Consider the following 21,778-nt stretch of genomic DNA (forward strand, 5'->3'; position numbering starts at 1 on the left):
CGCGCGGTTCAGCATTCGGTGCACGAGCCTCTCGATTTAAGCGAGCAAGGATCGAAATTTGTTGTATCAAAAAAATAGTAATACAAGTTAAAAAAAACATATAGAGAAAGCACATATTTTCCTTCGCAAATAGGCATTGAAAAGATAATATATCCGAATGCAGACCAGAGCTTGGTTATTTATATTTCATCGTGTGCTTTCATGCACTTCGTCACTTGAAATCATCGAACGTGTCAGAGTTTATCAATCGCGCGATATAAACGTTTATACGCCTGTCGATATTAATAATCAGGGAGTCTCTTCTTTATTTTTAATCGTTCCTCTCCATACTTAATAAGTTCTTTTTCTTCATAATTTCGATAAATTAGAAAAATTTTCATAAATAGAAAGATGAATTTTCGTAGATTGTGAGCTAGGGGAGGAATGTCATTAAAATTAAAATTAAAATCTTTAAAATATTTAAAGCTCGAGATGTTACTTTGTATATCTCGTTACACGTCTGTTCTCGTATCAAAGACCTACATATCGCATCATCCGCCCACTATATAGATGCCCCCGCAAAATACATTCAATTTCAGACGCAAAACTTTAGACATGTAGAATTATTAGTGCTTTGCTGTTTGCCAAACATATTCAAGGATGAGCAGTAACTGTATAGATAAGATAGAATGTCGGAATACGTTAAGTAGAATATGTGTGAATGAATCGAAGACTTTCATTGACCCGAGAACTTGAATTGATTTATATTTCTGTATAAGAAAAAGAGAAAGAAGAGACATTGGAAATCGATGGAATCGCGTATGGAATTATATATGAAATGAATGAATTAGTACACTTAGGCCAACATATACACAGAGTCGCGCTCGCGTTCTCCAATCAGATTAAGATTTAGTTCCTAAACTATCCTTTATGAATGACATTTATTATTTGCACAAGGAGAATTGTTAATTACTCACCCGACGTTCCTCCTCGCGAGCAGCTCTGAGATGCGACTCGATCGCGTCCAGGTCGATCTTTGGCATCGCCGTCTCGATGTTGTAAACATCGAAGCCGCCTGTAACAGTGCGTGAGCACTAAACGTGAGCACCTTTTGCGGCGAGAGGAAGGCACATGACAGACCGAAACAGCCGAACGGAAACCAAGGAGTGTCGGAGCATCGTGTGCACGCGTAATCTCGAGTGGTCAGTTTAAAATTTACGATTTATCTCGTTCAACCAATACATTTTTTAAAAAAATATATATATATAGCAACCATAATACGCTTTAAATCTAACAATTTTCATCGTCATATTTCTTCGCGATTTGATATTAATTTGATAAAACCTTTTAATTTAGAAAAATCTAAATATGTGAATTGATAAGAAAATTTTATCACGCTAAATTCAAGACAATTTTATTTTAGTGCTTATTTTGAGATTGAACATTGTCGAGATATTTTTAATATTAAAAACCATCAACTTGTGGCATCAAAAAAAGTACTTATTAAGTAAATAGCCTTTTCAAAGCACTTGCATAACTGTGCGTAAGAATTTATTGGATACGTCGATAATGCAATAGTAATTATTTTTCCAATTAAGTGAACAACATTGTAGTTAATTACCGTAAAACGTGCCGTAAAGTACATTGCGTACATTCGTTAGAAGGAGTATACATAACGTACAAAAAAATATATTCATGGAGAGAGAGAGAACACTCTAGAAAATATATAATATATTCACGTTTTTGATAGATTCAGAAACGTGAATATATATTTTGGAAAAAAAATAAGACTTAATATTTAATAAATATTATTAGTATTATAATAAATAAAAAATCAGCAATTAAAGCAGAGAGAGCACTAGTCCGTGAAAAAATAATATTGGTAAAAAGAAATAACAACACATTAGTTATAAAAATAAAATTAAAAATCAAAGAAATCGCAGAAGAGATAATAAAATGTCATGTATCGAATGTATATTCACCTGATCCATTATCGATGTCGGTCCTGCGTTTATCGGAACGTCTCTGAGAATTAGAGTTTCGCGATTGTTGTTGCTGTTGCTGCTGCTGTTGACGGCGCTTGGCCTGATTCTTGGCCATCTTCTCCTTCTTCCGGGCGTCCGCGCTGGACGCCTCCGGGAGGTCGCGATCCAGCAGCTTGTTGGTATCCTCTATACGATCCTTGATGACCGAGGTGGATCGCGACTGATCGCGACCACGTATGCTCTCGATCGACTCCATCGCGACTACGTCTGGCACCGGCTGGGCGTACTTTTCGAAGTCGACGCCGATGTCGCGGCCGATGCTCGACAATAGATCGATCTCCTCCAGCTTTGTATAGGTCGGTCGCTCCTCGGCGAAGCCCTCGGAGTAATCGCTGTTGCTTTCCGACTCGTCGTCGTCGGCCGAGCCGCCCGCCGACGTCGTCGTCACCGGTTGACGGTTGCCTATTTTGGATCGGTCTAAGTGAGGCAACTCCTTTGCCTCGCGTATCAGGTCGATGTGCTCCACCGTGACGTCCTCTGTCTGCGTCTCCGAGATCGTTTTCGTATTTAGTCGGCCGTGCATAGAAGTTAGACGGGCGCGAAACACCCGGTGATAGGAAGTAGGATTACTCGGGATGACGTGATTGTCATGCAAATTAATTGTATAACAATGTTACAGGAATCTTGCGCAGAGATATTGTGTGAATATTTTACGATAATTAAGTGTTAATTGTATAGATGAACAATATAATTAGCATAGACTTAGGAATCAGACTTGTCTCGGATAATTGTCTCTCTTCGGGTATTTTGCTTTTGTTGCAAATTCTTAATTGCCATGTTACAAGACTCATCTTAAAGTTGACAAATCGTCATCACAGAGGATCGTTAATTTGAGCTCACCTCGCTAATCTCGCTGGTCTTCCCGGAATCCAGGATTTCCTCGATTTCGGGAAACTGCAGACTCTCATTCACACTTGTGGTCAGTTCCACCAGCTCGACCTCGACGGGTATCTCCCTCTCACGCTTGTTCTCGAGGATCGCCCGCGATAGTTCGGGAGTGCGCTCGTTGACCTGGTCGGCCAGACCCTCCTCCCGCTCGTCCAGGAGCGTGAGGTGGGTCTCCGCCTCGACGATGCCGTTGACGACTTCCTCCGGTTCCGGCGACAGTGCCTTCTTCTCGGACCTAGAGACCTCCACGCTCTTCACGTAGTTGATGCACTTTTCCGAAGGCGGCACCACCGCTTCGTACAAAGAGGTCACAGTCTGGAACGCGAGAGAGACGAGAGTGGCGAGGATGATGTCACGCGAGAACACGCTCGTAGGAGTGTACCCGATTATTTTTACGCGTTGATAACTCGCACCGGCTGCTCTCGTCCGGTTTTGTCAGTGACAAGTTTGACTTACTCATAGAACGAGTTCGCGGGAATTTCGTGACAAGAATTGCACATACCGAAATGATTCAATCCCTTTGCTGACGGTCAATGCCGATGCAGCGGGATCAAACAGCCTTAACTTGATGAGTAAAGTTAAGTCGATTATATACATACGTACATTTTCTTCAGAGTTTTAAAATATTTAATATTAAAGTACTTGGAAGACGAAAGAAAATATCAAACATATTATTGAATTACTAATAACAATATGAACTGACAAAAAATATTTTTTAAAACTTAATATTTTTGGAATATTATATTACTTTTTTTTTTTTTACAGAAGAAGGATTTTTATATAAAAATATTGAGAATTTTGACATGAAATTAAACTTTATGACAATGTAAACACATGACACATCGTTAAGTAATAGTCATCTCTCATATCTACAGACTTTCGAATTTATAATACTTTCGTCTACAGGTTCTCTAATGACATTAAAACTTAATTCCGAGTTACAGATATAATTCATTCCAAATTACCTGTATATTGAACTTGGGCTTCTCGTAAAAGATCTTGCGGTCGTTGCGCTGGCCGCAGAGATGATTGATGCTATCGTCGACGTTGTTATTGTACTCGTTGCCGTTCTCCGGGGCTATGTCGCGATGATGGACACTGTAGAGAGGCGGATAGTCGGAGCAGCTGTCGTGCTCGTCCTCGGTCAGATCGGTATCCGATAGCAGGGAAGGCGCCAGATGCTGAAAACCGGGGTAGTTGGGGTTGACGATGCCGCGGCAGCCAGCAGGTAGATTCCCTTCGTCCGACCAGTCGGACCACTCGGACGGTGTCAGTTCGCGCGACGAGTTCTCGTGCGAAGAGTTACGTCCTGAAACATTTCGCAGTCGCGCTTGTCTCAATATTGGTCGGATAATTGAACGTCGCCGCATTAGATACTAGTGACTCATCATCATGATCAGACTGACTCGTGCGCTCGTAAAAAGCGTTCACGATGGTTTCACGCAACCCACTCGCGAGAGCCTCAATGACCTGGTACGCACATACAACTCATTATTGTATAGTATGAATAATTTGTTTTATAAATTATAGATTAATTAATTGATTAAAAGAATGTGTCTTCTGATATGTTTTTGCCAGTTTTTGATCTTGGAAAATTCTCGGTGTCCTAAAGAGAACTGCTAGATAGGCATAATTGATTAATTATCATTGAGCAGATCAGCAATATCATGATTAATCCCGCATTTTATATAAAATCTAGAAGATCTTTGACTTTATACATGATTACTTGCATAAAGACTCGGCTCTCTCTGCATAGATTCTTGGCTTTGCAGACCTTTGCTTATGGATCTTTGGTTTTATAGGACAGATTATTATCTGAGGCTGCAGTGCTGTTTGAATATTATTATAGATTAATTAGAGAATGTTTTTGGTTTTATATAAATTTCTTCTGTGCAGATAGATGAATAATAAATTCTATAAATTATTTTTTTTGGGGGGGACATATATTTTAAATTCAAACTCTTTAAATTAGATTTTTATGCATCCTTGACATTGTAGAATATTAATTTCATACGTCACATTAATTATACAAATTTTTATAGATACAATTTTTGTCAGATCATGATTGATTTCATATTCTGCTCTCATGGGTAATTTTTGAAATTATAATTAACTATTTATTTTAAGTTTTCGAGAAGCGATGTAATAATCATTACGTGCCTCACACTAATTATTACGTAAGCTAATTATCAACCTAACTGCGAATAACTGGTTAAAACTAAAGAACTAAAAATCCCTGTTCTTTACGGATGATGGTTAATGTCAAGGATGCACGCGCGCGTTATTAATGGCATTCAGTGGAAAATATCGAAGTTCGCTTCGTGTGCTCTTGCAACGGAACCTTCAAACGCCATTGCTTTTCAATAAAATCTCGGACATCGGTATAGCATGGTACTTAAAACAAGCATGACTGAAAAGTGGGTCAATCCATTGTTCAACGGACGGGAAGATCTATATTAATGGATCTAGCGATTCAGATGTACATCCATTTATTATTCCGATATTTCTCGAATGACTTTAAATGTATTCAAACATTTATACATTTACATATTTCATCATTTCGCCTTTCTGGATTTTTCATTGCATTTTATCAATCTCTTTTCTCATTATACGTAGCTTTTCGGGTTATATGTGATTTAATCGTATTGTAAGGGAAACTGTTGCACATACATAAATGTATCTTTTCAAGACGATTAAATCATAGAGGGGAATAATTCAGAACGAAGGAGCTCACCTTCGTAATCGGCGAGGCTCTCGATGGAGCTGCTCCTCGACTCGGTCAGATTGTTGTTTACATTGGCGGATTGCTCTTCGATCGTGCCTAACAATACAGATCTCTTACTTATACATTATTTTTTTTTTTCGTCTTTCCAGATCCTCTTTATACTTTATCGATTCTCTTTCTCTGAATTTATTTCAGAGATTTTTCACATCTCTCTAATATGATTAAATTGCATGATCAACTGTATCAGGTACGTTATAAGAGTCAACAATATCTGTATCCATTATTAAAATTGCTTCATGCTTAAATCAATAATTGAAGCAAAAATATAAGTGGCATAAATATTAACACAAAATATAATTAAAAATAATATCTCATTGACAGCGTAAGATAAAAATAACTATAAAAAACATAATAAGTCAATATTCTACTATCTCATAAAAAAAAAGAATTCTTTAAATATTTTTATAAAGCACAAGAGAAACATCCGGAGGACAATTAGCTTTTTTTTTTTTTATTTTGGCTCGATATATCGTTTATTATGAAACGACACTCACCCTCGTAGTCGACGAGGCTCTCGACGGAGCTGTTCCTCTGTATTTTCGGCTCGGTGAGATTATTGTTGACGTTGGTGGGCTGCGGATTGCTTTGCTGGACGTTGTCGCGCGCGATCGCCAAGGAGGACCACGTGGTGGTGTCTTCGGCCAGCCGAAAGTCCGCCGACTCGTCGTCGACCGGCTCCCGGGTCGCGTTCTCGTTGCGATCGCCGCCGATCTCACCGGCACCGATCGACTCGTGCCTGCGGAGCTGGCTGCGGAGCGAGACCGAGAAATGAGTCCAGGTGGATCGATACTACCGTTGCCGTTAGGTATAACACTTGGGTTCGTCGATGCTCGCCGAGGCGATATAGGCGGCAACACGCCTACGAGGCCGACGCGGACATTCAGGCATTTATATTTAGCGCCGACTTATAACTAGGAACTGATCAGGCAACTTTGTCGCAGTTGGATAAATATTAAAGTAATTGATATGCAATCTGTACGCGATACAACCGTTATGTCACTTGTATATTGCAGGACGTGGAGATCAAAATATTGCTTTTTTTTTTAAAGAGGCAAAGAGAAATAAATACGTGCTCGATATAAATGAGGATATTATTAATAAATAAAATAGCTAAAATAAAATAATATGCTTAATAACATATAGTAATAAAATTAACCGAGATTGTTAGTAGATCATTTTTTTACTTTGTCCTATTAAAATCATTAATCACTGTGTAATTTCTTAATGATTTACTCAAAATTAGTCATTTTTGAAAGTGATATTGCACTTTTGATTAAGTAATTTTTTATCGTCAAAGAAAATTGCAATAATTGCAATTTTTCTCAGAATTCAGCAAGAAGACATATAAAATCATGTTTAATTTACAAGTTTTTTTTTAGAGTTGAAAAGAAGATTAAATTAATGGAGTATTCAAGGTGTGCTGATCAAAGTACAATAATTATTGTAAAGAATACAAATTTCATAAAAATAAAATGTATTGAGATAAGGATTGTGTGATGTGATAACGATTAAAAATCACATAATGAGCATTAAAATTAGGACTTAAACCACATTACGTAATATGGAAAACGGAACGGTGAGGCAACTTTTCGCAAACGCACCGGCACGTTCCACGTCCGTTTTCAGGATTTCGATTAAGGGATTATTATCTCCGCACGTGATCGCCCGGCCATCAATTAACCCCCTTTCGTGAGCTCGCCGAGGATATCATCTCATCAAAATACTTACTTGTTGTTCAGTCCTCCGGGATGCAACGGCACCGAGACCGAGACGGATTCTCTGAGCCGCATATCGATTCCTCGTCTAAAAAAAGAATACGAACGGCCAGCTTAATTCACCGTTTAATTTTCCGAGGGGAAAGGAATCTTGCGTGCACCACTAGCACTAATTTTCTCTCTCCCGAGGAGGAGAGGGAGAGAGCGCGCGGAAACGAGATCTCTTCTTCGCGAGGAGTTCCGATCGCGAAACAACGTCTAGAAGCTGCCAATCGAGAACGAGTCGCGACGGAGTCGAGCAAATCGATCGCACGACACGCTCTCTCCGTCTCCGGCCGGCATTCGCGAGACTACCGAGGGTAAAAGGGAATGGGACTCACCGTCCGCCATGTTGAAGCCGTGCGCAAGGGTGCTCGCGTTCAGCCCCGCGGTTTATCGACTCGCGACCGACACCCTCGTTTCATCCTCTCCGGCCCACCCCCCTCTCTCTCTCTATATCCCTCTATATGTTCACACACCCCCGCCCTCGCAATACGCCAGGGATGGTTTTACATTCCCGAGCACCCTAAGAATTCGCATCCCATCCCCTCGCGTTCACTATCGTTGATTTTAATGAATGTTCTTCCTCTGTGTAATTTTTTTGTAAATAAAATGTTAAGACTAAAATATCAAGATTTGAATGCATTTATATATTAGCTAACTTAAATTAGATTCTTTTATTAGAATTATAATTAATATTCTGACATTTAATATAAATATTTTAAAGAGGAAACAAGATTTTCTAATATAAATTACACACACACATTATATATATATATATATATATATATATATATATATATACATATGTATGTATATATAAATTATGAAAAAAATACTTGCACTGCGAATGACGCAATTGGTTTTTTGTTACCCCCTGGAACCGGCACTGTCGTCTACGTAGTGTCATCTCCGTCTCGCACGTGCGCGTCAACCCTCAAGTAGCTTCGAGGCAACCTCTTAGCCACCCTCATCTTGTTTTTCAACCCCTCGAATCTTCTTTCACGATATGCACTTTTCTTCCGCGTGTCCTTTCATGTATATGTATATAACGCGAAATTATTGAGAAATATATTTTATCGACTTGCCAAGAGAATTTTTGCAATTTTCTAAGATTTTTTACATATGAAAAATAATAGATAATTAGAACACAGCGATTTTTTTATTACTCAATCTTGGGATTTTCGGATTCGATTTTACTGCGCATTCATAATCTAAATTATATTTATTTAGATTTAGATCATCAAGAAATCGAACGAAATATATATTTCTGATTTTAACAATCAATAAAGAAATAATTATTCCGTAAAGATCACTACGAAACGATAATATAATTAGAATATATTATTATATAATTTAGAATTATATGTAACTTTGAGTCTTATTCGATTAATAAATATATTACTCGAAAAATGAATAATATAAGAGATCTATCATCGCGATATAATTGCACATTAATTATAAAAGTTAATAACTTATTAATAATTTTATCGTAGGAAATAATTTTCTGATATCGATCACGATTGCATGTAGAGAAGATCTTTTTACAATTAACACGTAATTACATATATTGCAATTTGCGATGATAGTTACGCATTAATTATAGATCTCGAAATGCATTTTTACTTAACATTTTCAATCTGAATTATATATTTAGATTCTAGATCATCGAAAAGCATCGGGCCAAATATACATAGTATGTAAAATGGCTGACCGATAAACAATGAAGTTCTATTAGATTAGATCGCATTTACGAATGGTTAGTCATTTTACATTTATGCCTTTTAAGATTATATCTGTATTAACTCTAATAACATAGTAATTAATTCGTCAAAAATCCATTTCGAATTTTATAAAAGGTTTGTCGTAAAATATTGTTCAATATAAAAAAAGTTCAGAACACATATATTCTATAATTCTAACAACAAGATTTAATTCATTTCAAAAACTTAATTTTCTATTTAAACTTTAATTTATTGCGTATAAAAATATGTATTCCATAAATTGCAGAATTTGTTTTATTCTAATAAAACGAAATAAAAAATAAAGATTTTAATTTTTATATTTCAATTTATATCCTGCAAAGTTTTTTCCTTAAATTTCAAATACTTGAACTCTAAAAATGTTTAGCTTTTAAAGAGAAAAAATAGAATAACGCATTTCAGAAATATATCTCTCAATTCCAAATTAAAGATTTCAATTCATATATTTACAACTTTTCATTTCTTTAGAGGCTGTCTCCTCAGTCTGACAATGATATGGCGTCGGAAATGCTTTACTGGCGTAGTTACGCAGAGTCACACGCATCGATCGATCGACTCGCCGTCTCTCGTCGCGTCGCACGGCGCCGCTCTTCTCGTCTTGGTACTTGGAAGAGCGTCGCCGACGCATGTTGAGAATTTTATACACGCGCATTTGCCGCCAGCCTCGCCGTTTACGAGAGTTACATCTTGCTGCTTGCATCACCGCGTTCCCCGCTTCGAGATCCTCATGCTTGCTGATCGCGAAGCGGTTCGCACGAGGAGTACGCGCACGCGAGCGAAGAAATGTACAGTTATTTTCGGTCCACCGTTATTATAGTAGATATTGCCGAGAATCATATGAATCACAGAGATTGTAGAGAAACGATAAAAAAATGAGAAAATTTATAAATCAAATATAGAATCAAGTGGAATAATTTGTTAGAGCTGTAAACGATAGAATAGAACGATACAATTCGCTCATCTTAATATATTTTTATAAGAAACTTTATAGATATTATATATTTCATAAAAATTCATTAGATTTTGTTAGATGAATAATATCACTCATTAGATATCATGAAAATGCCATTCTTTAATTATTTTTAGAATAGTTATTAAAAATCAATACATTTAGTTTCAATAATTCAACAGTTTCAAAATTAGTTCACTCGAATTTACATAAATTTTCATTAATCTATTCATCGATTAATCTTGTATAGTAAATGATCATTCTCATTGTACTCTTTAGTAGCTATGAAACTAAAATTGTACATTTTATTATAAGTCTGCGACTTGAATAAAAAATGAATCTATGTAATCTTATTTTTATCGATACAATAATTGATACGATAAATATCATTCTTGAAAAAAAATTTGAACAACTTAGAATATTTATCGGATTAAAGTATGCTGAATAACAGCGTGTACATATTTGCAATTTCAAAAATATTCTATAAAAAATTAAAGTTTATTCCTAAATAATTCATTAATTTATTAAAAAAGCTAGACATATATGATCCATGATTAATGTGTCCTAATACTAGAACATTAAAAGAAAATCGTTAATTAGTATTATTTTGCGTAATTAGAAGTTTCCAATATTGGAATAATACTGCAAAATAATATTATTAATCGTGTTGTTAATTATATGTTAAGATTTTCCTTCAATCATCAATTATTATTAGACGATAACGCAAAGAGAGAGGAGACTGTAGTTCAAACTTATATTTGAAAAAATCAATTTTCCATCTCTCAGATAGGATATTTTAAACGTCGATACTAATTAATATTCCCTGATCAATAAAGCAGATAATTATCTAAATTTGTCTACGCAAGAAGACTGACGTAAGGAACATTTTCGCAACCGGACTGACCCACGCGATTTTTCGAAAAAAAGAAATCGCATCCACGCACAATCGCACATCTGCATTAAAAACGTGTATTTAAACTCGTATAACTTACGTTTTCGAATCGGCAGGACGCAAGAGAGTCTCTTCGCTGTCCCTCGATGTTCTTCACGCGCTGGTTCAGGAATCTCGCATCCACCTTGATGGGAGCGGTGCACCAAGTGTGGAGCACTTGGAGATGTGCACGACGAGCGAGAACACCGGACGCTACGCTGTGACTCACTCGTAGAAATGCAAAAGGAAGTGCAGCGATGCGTTTTCATGCGCGGCGCGAACGAGAGGAGACTGCGAGGCCACGGTGTCGGCGTTCAATGTCCCTCTCTCTTTCTCTTTCTATTTGACGGATATCACTCTCTCGTTCTAACAAACGTCCTCGTCTTCGTTTCCCTCTCGCTCGCCCCCTCGCGTCACCCTTTCACCCTTGACGACGAGACGAACGCAGGCGCAAACCTCTCCTTGCCGTAGGGGTTGCTGACTCGCTTTGTCCTCTTCTCCGTTCTGTGACGTGATTTCACTTGTGAGAGAGAGACACTTGTCAATTATCGGCTCGATGGTCGATTTTGATTTGCGACGATGGGGGGGACCGAAAGATGATTGACATAATATCGCTCACACCGTATAATTTCGTCCCCCTCCTCCACAGCCGTGAAGGAATTAATAATAAAGTACTAAGAAAATCGATTCACATTTATACATAACGCAAATTCGTCGTTTAAAATAATTTATATCGCGTTATCTTTGTGCTAAATAAATATAACGCAAACGACTTTAGCGTTAATTGCAGAAAGTGTCGCCAAAATATTCTGAAACGTGATTTGCAAAGAACTGATTAGAAACATTAATATATTTCATCATCAAGATATATAAATATAATCCTATTACATGACGTTTTTGTATCTTAAATAACGCACGTTTTGGCAAGTCGTATGATTGCAACAATCAGCCATGTCATTGCAGTATTATTGTGTAATAATTTTTCTTCTCTCCTAAAACAAGACTTACATAATATAATATTTAAATAATTAAATTTATTCATCTTAGTTTAAAACTGTACAATTTATGATCGAATAATTTATTACTTGTATTATTACAATTTATTAAAGCAAATATTATGACTAAATTGAATTATTCTATTAAAAGTTATTTTTAAAATCATAATATCACTCATCTTAACCATTGCATTTTAATCCTTTATTTGCGTCTATTACCACCACCGCCGGCCAATATGGATAGAATTCGTACAAAGATGTTAATAGTGTCCAAATAAATCGAGATTGCACTGCAAAGAATAAAAATATGATTAATTCTATATAATAAAATAATTCTTAAAATATAGCAAATTATTTGTATGATAAAGATATTCATATTTCATAGATCATATGTTTTACGCAGAAAATATTATATAAAGAAAAAATATTATCCAATATCTCTTCAAACTTCAGGAAAGAAAAATATTTAAAATCATAAAAGATTATTAATTTTCTCTTGCAAAACACTTCTCTTTATTAATATTAATATTTTTATATTGTAATTTAATTAAAATAAATTTATATTATATAGAAGAACTTAATTTTCTTTTCAAGCATCCAACAGTAATCTTGAATATAATACTGAGAATCATACTCTTCAATTACTTACTTATTAATCGGATCATACGGTCTGCCTTGAGCGTTGTACATCGGATATGTTTCCGCATGCTTGATGATCCTTTGCGTGTCGTAAAGTAGGAATCCGGAGAACAGTAGGAGACCGCCGTAAAGCGCCATGGAGTGCAATCCCGAGCCGAGGATGGTTGTAGGTGGAAGAAACATGGAACCTAGCGAGCTGACGAACACCACACCTAATCCAATAGCGAGTGGGCCGCCCATCGCCAGGAACTTGTCGCTAGGCGCGCAAATGGCAACCGCTGACAAACCGCCGACGACACCGGCGGTGTACCAAGCCGCCCGGAGGACCAACGGTCCGCCCAGAAGAGATAAGGGTGCCAAAACGGCGCCCACGATGCCGGTGTGCACCAGCCAAGCCATCTGCTTGGTGCCGAATCCTTCCTTATACGGAAGTCCCTGTACAACCATGCCGCTGCCGATCATCGCGGCCAATGTTACCCCCAAAGCGATCCATCCTTGACGCATTACCAGGTTCATCATGGCTGGAGAACGTAAACACATAGCCGCGGATGCTGCGCTGGCCGCGATAGACGCACCAAAGTACATATAAGTAGATTTCACTCTGTCCTTTACATATTGGGGCCATAAGCTATGTAAAAGAAAGTAAATCAAAGTTTTACTACTAGTGCTAACTGATTTTAATTAGATTCAATTAAAAATTTTTAGTACGAGTAAATTGTACACTGCTCTCTCATATTGATATTAAGTTTTATACTATGAAAAATATCAAAAAATTACAATGTATGTATACGTATGTATATTACGTAGTTGTTAAAAGGCAACTCGGAATCTATAGCACATGCAAATTTTTCAATTTGAGTAATAAATCTTTTATATTTTCGTTAAACATTTAAATGCTAAAGAATTATAATTCTAATATTAACAAGTTGCATACCTTGCGTGATCTATGGCACCTGTTTGCGAGGAAAGACCCAATCCATAATAACAAAGAGCACCTAATCCAACCACCGCTCCTCCGGCAACTGCTCCTTTTCCGATATTAAATGCTGAAATAGAAAAAACTATCAACAAACTGTATAAACACAAGACAAGAGGCAAATGTGTTTTCCTCAGGTTGTTTTGACGCTGCTTAGGAGACTATGCTATTAGTAAAACAGCTGTGAGACTCTCGTGCAAGTCTCACATGCATGGATGTGTTGAAGATGAGAAAATATTACACAGCTTACCGGTTTCACCGGCCGGTGCCATCGCCTGCTCCGTCACGGTGGTTCTCCTTCTCGCAGTCCTCGTGTAAGAGCTGCGTCCATCGCTAACGAATAGCCTCGCGATTTGACCTTTGGAGAACTGCGGCGTCGTCGGGACGATCGGAGTCCTGACGAACGACGTCAAGCCTGGGGAGACACCAGCTCGGCAGATCCTCGCTGCCAACAACATCCTGCTCCTTTAATGTCCTTGCGCCCGCAATATATTGAAAATTCTGCGAACAGAGACCCGTATCGTTAAAACTACGTACGTACATCGTTTTAGAGATACGTCGAGTATAATTTACGTGGAAATGTTTCACACGATGTGAGATTTTGAAGACTCGGAGAGGAGGAAGAAAATGGATCGTTCGTAGATATCCGCGCGAAGAAATGTTGCAAAAATTCTCATGATTTACTCACATGATGCAATAGTGATGCGATTGTTTCTCCGAACCAGGTGATCAAAACAAACCGTCAAGTCAGGTGGCGCATGCGAAACTACGTGAAACTTGCGACAATCGAGAACGATCGCGAAGTTGCGTCACGTGATACGCAGACGTCACGTCACGTCACGTCACGTGACACGTGACTCACGTGTGCGCGAAATTTCTCGATCACAAATGATCGATCGTAGACGCACATAACAATTGTTTTCTTTATTACATCTATATTAAGATTATTTAAATGGTATTCCTTTGTATTACTTCAAAGATCATCTTGCTCTAGAAAGGGGAAAGAAAGAAAATATTAAAATAAAAAATACATTTTTAAATTAATTACTAATTGTCGCATACAATAAATGTATATATTATCAATAATTTATTCTGTTTTTATGTATATCTTCAGCAAAATTTAAACATTGCTTCAATAATGTAAACGTTATATCAAGCGCATTTAATTATTAGGCAAATAAAATTTGCACTTGTTAAAACAAATAAATAAAATCTTTCTTCAAAGTATCTCTGTGACTTTGTCGGCGAATATAAACCCAATGAATGGAAAGTGATTAGAATATATCAGCAATAAAATTAAATGCACTTTATTGTCGTTTCCCAAGCATATCGTTTGAGAACAAAGTAAGATTCAGCTCTGCTAGGATAGGATATAGATGTATCTTACATATTTTTAACGCATTCGAGGACGACGCGATCGCAAGATATGTCCTCGAGTACGTTAAGCTAAAGGTATTTAATTCTACATACAGCGAGAGAGTTCGTCGATGCGTCGATACATGATTATATCGTGCAATAATGTTACGTAGAATGATAATTACGCGTGTGCCATTCGTGGATTAACTAAAGCGACTTTCGATTGTTGTCTCTTGAGAGCTTTCTGAATAAAATCTTAGTTCATTTTCTCTTATTCCTTTATGAAATATGAGAAAAGTCTTTTACAGATGCTATAAAATGATAAATACGGGCTAGAGCGATTTTGTCTCTGATTAATCGTCTTTCCTCTGGAAAAAAACATTTACGAAAAAAAAAAATATTCTAAGATTCTTATGTAACGTAGATGTTGCACTTTATTGCTTTCTTGTTACATATTGGTCATTTATTCGTTGTTTGGATTTGGATGTATTTTCAATGTCTATCACAACTTATATACATATCTCATACATATACATATATAAAAATTAAATTATTAAGTATAAATATATATATATATATTTACTTAATAATTTAAAATATATATGTATATATATTGAAAGGAAAAAAAAGATAGAAAAAAGAATGATTAATCAGAGACACTGTTTATGCAATGTGACTGTGAATTCACAGCGAACGTCGTGAACATCATCTCGTCAAATGTCACGAGCGGAAGAATATCGTGATAGAATTAATTAAGTCCTCTTAATCTTCTGGAATGTTAATCGATGACATAATTTCCATGATATGTAATCCAATTCATCGACTGAAATAATTCTCAAATCTCAGGTCGCCTGTGATTTATGACTTAATAATTTTTTAAGAGATAATTAGAGAAGAGTTATACATTCACACAGTCCGGCTTGCCAGTAGAAATCGAGCCGGCCGAGGACGAGGCCGAATGTCTTCTAAGATAGCCGGCGAACAGCTGTCTCGCCTGATTAAGTACACGGATCACATTGTGGCGGCGAATCATCTTGTCGAAGTGCATCGCCATCTCGTTGTAATCCATCTGATTGCGCATAACAAAGTCTCGGTGTTGCAGCAGAAGGGTAATACATAGGAACATTAAGAAGGGGTTGCCGCCGCCAAACTCGTGCGGAGGCGGCAATGAGCTTTCACCCAGCTGATCCTCGCTTGTTCCCGCAGGTATGAGATTAGTCAGCTCCGTCGCTTCCTCGCATTGCTCTTGAACAGATTGCTGCTGCTGCTGTTGCTTTGTCGGGCTCTCCGATACAGGCGGATTTTGATGCCAACTCTCGGTCCCTTCGCTGTCCGACGCCGACTCGGACCTGAAAGATAAACGAACACGCTTTGATAAAAAATGTAAAATACTTCTCCAGGTGGAGTATATATTAACATCGATTTCTTTGAAATTTTAACGATATAATTTGCATGCGTACGTCGGTACAACTTTTATTCATTAAAATTTTCAGATCTATAAATCTTTGAAGATGAAAGTTTATACATATACCTAGTGGTACATTTGAGTAATCTGATCGGCGTGACGGATTTCACGCCGTTCTGATCTTCCAAAATTTCACCGTCGTACTCCAATTCCGCCTGCTCGTCCGGCGTCGTAGGGTGATGCTTCTGTTGTAATGTGTGCAAAGGATTCTCCCATACGAAGACGTCCGCCGCTGGACTGCACCTCGCTAATTCCGTTTCGGTTTCGCTCTCCGGTAAGTCACTTTCTCTTTTCGAGAGTACACAATCGCACTGCAGCTCGCTGGGCGGCGAAAGTCCAAACACTTGTCGATCCAGCGATTCCAATTCCAGTCTTAACTCTCTGGTCATCGACGTAGTCATCGGAAAGAAGTCCGTGGAATCGTCTGGCGAGTTCGGTTCGTCCCTCAACACTCTGATGACGCCGCTTTCACTCGAGACACGTCTATAATGACGAAATATAACACTCTTGAATCGTTCATTCTTACAAAATATGATTCGATTTTCACGAATATTCTGATCAAAAAATGATTACCTGAGTTCCGGTTCGGCGTCGCTTGGTGTAACTTTGCTACGATTGAGGCTAGTAAAATTCAAGAATTCGTTCAAATTTTTTACTACTCGCGCACATTTCTTTTCGCCAGAATTGTCGCTTTGCTCACTATTTTTAATTTGTTCTTTATTGGAGACAGACAATCTGTCTTTCAATTCGAGAAGATTCGAGCGTTTCGATTTAACCGGAATAGAATCTGTACTTAGGCACTTTTCCGTCGACTCCGTATTCTTTTTATTTTTCGTACTGGTCAAATCATTTTCCGAATCGGAAAACGCTTCGTACGGCGAGTTAGATCTGAAAGTAAACATTAATAGAATTAAAGTTATTAAATGGGTAATGATTTTAATTAGCAATGCGAAAAAAATAAACAAAGAAATTTTATTTACTGCAAAATCGGGGAGTATTCGTATTAATGTTTGTCTAGGAATATTTCTGACATTTTCATCTATATCTTTCTTCATCTACATCTTGTATAAATCCATCTGAACTTTACATTTTATTCGAAAGATGTATTTTTTTATGGTTTCGAGTAACTTCAATTACTACGCAACTATGCAAACAAGAAACCTTTTCGTTTCTCCGTTAACCTCTGCAGCTGACTGCAGAGTCGGGTCCTCCGTGCTGAGAGCTTTCCGTTTAATGTTAGCGGCGATACTGGCCGAGGAACTTTGTCGTCTGATAGCGCAGACCTTGGTGTACGCGTTTTCACGGATGTGCTTCACGTTCGGACTCGGCGGCGGCGACGGTGGCGGAAAAGGCACCTCAGCAAGACTCAGCTCGCCGGTCGGTGGTGATGCAGGTAAAGCGGCCCACAGAACCTCGAGCATTCTAAGCGCATCATCCAGTGCGAACTCGCGTTTCATTTCCAACAACAGCCAACGATAGCAAAAGAGCAGGTCGTCCGCTTGATGGGATTTTAAGTACGCGTAAAAGTCGGGGTCGTAGTGCTGGAGACCTGTGAGAAAAATCTTGACATTATAATATTTTCGTAGGAAATTATTGAAACAGAAAGATTGTGAAACACCTCTCTAAGTATAGGACTAGATAGAATGATTGCTTACCTTCTGCGAGGTGAGCAAATTTGGTGGTCATGGCGATGCCGTCGAGCATGAAGTTGTCCTTCAATCTTCTCATAAGGGCGCAAAGGCAAATGTAGGCTTGAGCTTCGTCTCGCATCGTGACGAGAATGGGCGAGGCCAGGTCGCTCATGCCCTGGCAGTAACTTACACTCGGATGATTTAAAGCATACGTCGTCAAAATGTTGAAAAGACTCGCCGTGTTCTGATTGTCGTCTGAGCCGCCGTAAAACTTGTGATGCCTATCCGTTCTGAGGACGTCCTTCCTTACCATACTGGTAACGTAGCCGAGGTCGCCGACGTTCTGTCCCTTTTGCACCAGCACGCGCCATCGTTCGCGCAAATTCTGATATTCCTGCGCCTTTCTCTTCATGTAATCCATCCGCTCTCGACCCGACATCCCCTCCGGATACACGTTCAGAATATGTTTCCAGACTACTTTCCGCAGGCTAGGTTCGATCCCGCCAAAGTAGATGACAGCCCTTAGATCCTTGGAGTGCACCACTTGACCGATCGGATCCAAAAATCGGCGAAACTCGGCATCCGTCAGCGGCGGTCGAGGAGGATGAACGTTCTGCTGTTGAGACGACTCCTCGCCCAAGTTACCCAACGCACGCTGCACCATATTCAGTGTCCTTTCCATCTGTGACGAAAAATTAAACGGGAGATAGGACACACCAAACAACTGTAATGAAAATAATCACAACAAAACAATAAAATAAAATAAAAAAATTACAAGAAAAACTCTAATAAAGAAATAATAAGGAAAAGAAATTATAAGAGAAATAATAAGGAAAATAAAGATACATGAAATAACGGAGTAAAAATAATTTTAATTATAACGAAAATTCGTGTATAATTTTTAATTGAATGAAAAGTATTCATTATAATTAATTTTTTTGTATTTAATCCTTTCTGATATTTCTGCAGAAATACTAGGCATCTGTGAAATATTTTCAATATTGCCCCATTGGCTGGAATCTAAGATGCGATGGCACTTGCCTTATTCATTATAAGACCAGGCAGCTTTGGTGTTCTGTAAGGAAACCCAGTTTCCTGCTGACGTGTCGAAACTTCCTGTGCATTTTGCTCCCAATAGCACTCACAGTCTCCAGTTTCACCAAAGGGTTTCAGGTTTACTTGTAGATAGAGGTATGGTTCGGACGCACTGGAAGAACCCATGTTAGATTAAAAACTGTTCGCGTGTACTTATCGAGATATATTTATTATATATTATATATACATGTATTTGTTTCATATTATCGGTGATAATCGATTAATTAACTGGTCACCTGATAAACGCAGCGTCCAAGTCCCAGTCCGAAAGCAAGAATAGATACGTCTCGGAGCCATAGTCATCGATTGCTCGATACGAAACGGTAAATTCCCTGCGGCACGCGAACAATTTTTACAGCATTCTGCTTAATATTTCACGACGCGACAAATACGATAAATTCAAGGATGTTTGCACGTTTGTGTTTCAAGAAAGAAGCTCTTTTGTATTATTATTATGTAATGTTTGTGTCGCTAAATAATTGAGTAATAAAAAATGGCTCGGGTAAGTAGCGATAATTATTTTATCACGAATATAAAGAGAAGGAATTATATATTTTATACAGTATGTTACAGATTGTATATAGATTAATTGATTTTTTAATTTATTAATTATTTGATAGATTCTATTAATTGATGAATATTCTATTAATTATATTCTTTTAATCTGTCTTATTTTTTTCAATAGAAAAGATTTTTTTTCTAAAAATTTAACTTGTAATATTTTATATCTTATATAGTTTTGCTTCTATTATATGACAGAATTATTTAAATTTAATGTCATTAAATTTTATCATATTAATATTACTTACCCTTTTATATCAAAAGCTTTGATAAGAATGCTCTGCAGTACTTCTATTGATGTTATTTGAGGATCCACACTAAATTTGCGGTATTCAGGTTGATGCCTCGTTTCACACTTCTAAAGCAAAAAAAGATACAAGAATTATTAAAATATATATAGATTAATATTTGTTAAACTATCTTTATAATTAATTTATATATCTATATCACATATGTTATATAACTACTATCGTAATTTACTATTAAACTTTTATATTTATATTTTTATACTTAAATAGTCTGTGTGTGTGAACTACAAGTATAAGAATTGTATAAAAATCTTTCTCTGCTTTTTTTATTATCTTATTAAAAGTAAATGGGTTTGATTGTTTCAATATAGAGAAATAAAGGAGAGGAAAAAAATTCTGTTATACCTTTACTTTGACGCGTACAGCCTCTCTTGGACACCCAAACATATTGCCACTGAATATTTTATTGGTCCCCCTTCAAATAAATGTGATATTTCACGATAGATTTCCAGCTATCATGATTCTTGCATATTATGAGCTCCAATTTCTTCTATATGTTGATAATCCATCAAATTTGAGTGAAACTGTCGTAGTGGCGAAACTGACTAAACTGAAAAATTAATAGTACAAGTTCAAAATAGCATCACTATAATTGTCATATACTGATAAGGCGCTATATTTAACAAGAAAGAAAGAAGAATATTTCCTGCCTAAGTAGAGCATTCATTTTTACAATAAAATTGACAATGAAATATACATATAAACACACATTAATAAATTATGAAATATTATCATCAACCATAAAGTTATTACGCAAATGACATTAAAGTCAAAGTTTTGCTAATTTGGAAAATTTTGTGTCACATGACTACATATTAAGGATATTTTCTTGTAGCGTACAATGTTTATTACATTTAGCGAAAGGAGCTTAAGCAAAATGAATTTTATTCTTCGCTATAGAGCGCATTGCAATGTAATAAAACTATAATTAAAATCCACTAATTAAAATCCTTAACATAATTAATTCCTTACTATTATCGATTTGTCAAAATTATTCGATACCCTCCGTCCTCGATTGACAAATATTGCGCTAATTATGAATAATTACTGCGGGAGGCTGTGTACGCGTTCGATCCACGGTGTTCACACCAGAGTGCACAAGACACTCATCGCCACGGAGCGGGTCATGCTCGCGTGCTCGCTTTCTAACTCGCCTAATTAGACGTTCAGGGTAATCATGTGTGCATCTGGCGGGAGTAAGACGATGCAGCGCGGGAGGTCGACCTCGACGACGAGACGCGGTTCCGGGGAAGGCGGACGTTGCCGCCGAAGCTTCGGCCTCCTCCAGCCAGTCGTCCGGTAACCGCTGTCTTTTACCGCCTGACGTCGTCGTCGACGTAAACGTCGACGTGACAGCTCCGTTATTACGAGGCTACATTAAAGCGTCAGTCGCGCACTGTTCGATTTTTGCGTCTGCGGCAGGAACGAAACGTCACGCTTCGTCGCCCCGTCCCACCGATATCGAATATTCGAATATATCGATTATATCGATCTCGATTTCGAGATATCGAGACGCGAATTTAAATTCCCAATTGAATTGGGGCCGATTTCACCATCTCCGATTAACTCAATCGACCGATTAAACTATATCTTTGTCTCTTTTCAGCTACGTTCTTAAAAAGAGACAAAAGTATAGTTTAATCGGCCGATTGAGTTAA

At 37.5% G+C, this 21,778-nt stretch overlaps 3 protein-coding genes across 8 annotated transcripts in view; all 3 read right to left on the minus strand.

Moving 5' to 3' along the window:
• The window catches only part of Schip1 (Schwannomin interacting protein 1), a 19,687-nt gene extending 8,391 nt beyond the window's left edge, over positions 1 to 11,296 (minus strand). The window contains exons 1-8 of one of the 3 annotated variants that reach the window (XM_083035499.1): positions 11,156 to 11,296; positions 7,426 to 7,500; positions 6,192 to 6,445; positions 5,647 to 5,733; positions 3,878 to 4,221; positions 2,865 to 3,227; positions 1,962 to 2,505; positions 957 to 1,054 (exon numbers count right to left, since the gene is read on the minus strand). In XM_083035499.1, coding sequence (XP_082891625.1) covers positions 957 to 1,054; positions 1,962 to 2,505; positions 2,865 to 3,227; positions 3,878 to 4,221; positions 5,647 to 5,733; positions 6,192 to 6,445; positions 7,426 to 7,487 — 1,752 coding nt within the window. In that variant the 5' untranslated portion in view covers positions 7,488 to 7,500; positions 11,156 to 11,296. Of the gene's footprint in view, positions 1 to 956; positions 1,055 to 1,961; positions 2,506 to 2,864; positions 3,228 to 3,877; positions 4,222 to 5,646; positions 5,734 to 6,191; positions 6,446 to 7,425; positions 7,501 to 7,792; positions 8,123 to 11,155 lie in introns of those variants that run through there. The other 2 variants (XM_083035507.1, XM_083035516.1) reach the window with 2 other exon arrangements.
• An 812-nt stretch (positions 11,297 to 12,108) lies between these two features.
• LOC145934844 (growth hormone-inducible transmembrane protein) lies at positions 12,109 to 14,547 on the minus strand. Of its 2 annotated transcripts, none has more exons than XM_083035642.1 (5): positions 14,393 to 14,547; positions 13,955 to 14,205; positions 13,663 to 13,774; positions 12,739 to 13,356; positions 12,109 to 12,379 (listed from the first exon to the last, which is right to left on the minus strand). In XM_083035642.1, the coding sequence occupies exons 2-5, from the start codon at positions 14,160 to 14,162 to the stop codon at positions 12,292 to 12,294; spliced, it is 1,026 nt and encodes a 341-aa protein (XP_082891768.1). In that variant the 5' UTR covers positions 14,163 to 14,205; positions 14,393 to 14,547; the 3' UTR covers positions 12,109 to 12,291. The 2 variants fall into 2 exon arrangements, with proteins under 2 accessions (XP_082891768.1, XP_082891777.1); XM_083035651.1 differs by having other exon boundaries at positions 14,278 to 14,413.
• Positions 14,548 to 14,995: 448 nt separating this feature from the next.
• On the minus strand, positions 14,996 to 21,579 carry LOC145934745 (TBC1 domain family member 25). 3 transcript variants are annotated; one of them, XM_083035481.1, is made up of 10 exons: positions 21,169 to 21,579; positions 20,466 to 20,670; positions 20,061 to 20,170; positions 19,488 to 19,583; positions 19,198 to 19,363; positions 18,181 to 18,880; positions 17,687 to 18,074; positions 17,099 to 17,413; positions 16,592 to 17,008; positions 14,996 to 16,409 (listed from the first exon to the last, which is right to left on the minus strand). In XM_083035481.1, exons 2-10 carry the CDS (start codon positions 20,505 to 20,507, stop codon positions 15,959 to 15,961), a joined length of 2,685 nt encoding a protein of 894 aa, XP_082891607.1. In that variant the 5' UTR covers positions 20,508 to 20,670; positions 21,169 to 21,579; the 3' UTR covers positions 14,996 to 15,958. The 3 variants fall into 3 exon arrangements, with proteins under 3 accessions (XP_082891607.1, XP_082891600.1, XP_082891616.1); XM_083035474.1 differs by having other exon boundaries at positions 21,093 to 21,579; XM_083035490.1 differs by having other exon boundaries at positions 18,181 to 18,838; positions 21,093 to 21,577.
• Positions 21,580 to 21,778: the final 199 nt, after the last annotated feature.

This window comes from Prenolepis imparis, unplaced genomic scaffold (assembly GCF_030444845.1).
Source record: "Prenolepis imparis isolate NDT839.2.m4 unplaced genomic scaffold, iyPreImpa1.0 SCAF_1, whole genome shotgun sequence".
Lineage (NCBI taxonomy): Eukaryota > Metazoa > Arthropoda > Insecta > Hymenoptera > Formicidae > Prenolepis > Prenolepis imparis.

Bases quoted from the DNA above. Each gene is read 5' to 3' on its own strand.
- LOC145934844 (XM_083035642.1), bottom strand. From the start codon at position 14,162: ATGTTGTTGGCAGCGAGGATCTGCCGAGCTGGTGTCTCCCCAGGCTTG. The intron at 13,775-13,954 runs GTAAGCTGTGTA...TTTCTATTTCAG, and splicing joins GGCACCGGCCGGTGAAACCG to CATTTAATATCGGAAAAGGA. The intron at 13,357-13,662 runs GTATGCAACTTG...TCTTTTACATAG, and splicing joins GGTGCCATAGATCACGCAAG to CTTATGGCCCCAATATGTAA.
- LOC145934745 (XM_083035481.1), bottom strand. From the start codon at position 20,507: ATGTTTGGGTGTCCAAGAGAGGCTGTACGCGTCAAAGTAAAG. The intron at 18,075-18,180 runs GTAAGCAATCAT...TTTTTCTCACAG, and splicing joins ATTTGCTCACCTCGCAGAAG to GTCTCCAGCACTACGACCCC. The intron at 17,414-17,686 runs GTTTCTTGTTTG...GTTTACTTTCAG, and splicing joins GTTAACGGAGAAACGAAAAG to ATCTAACTCGCCGTACGAAG.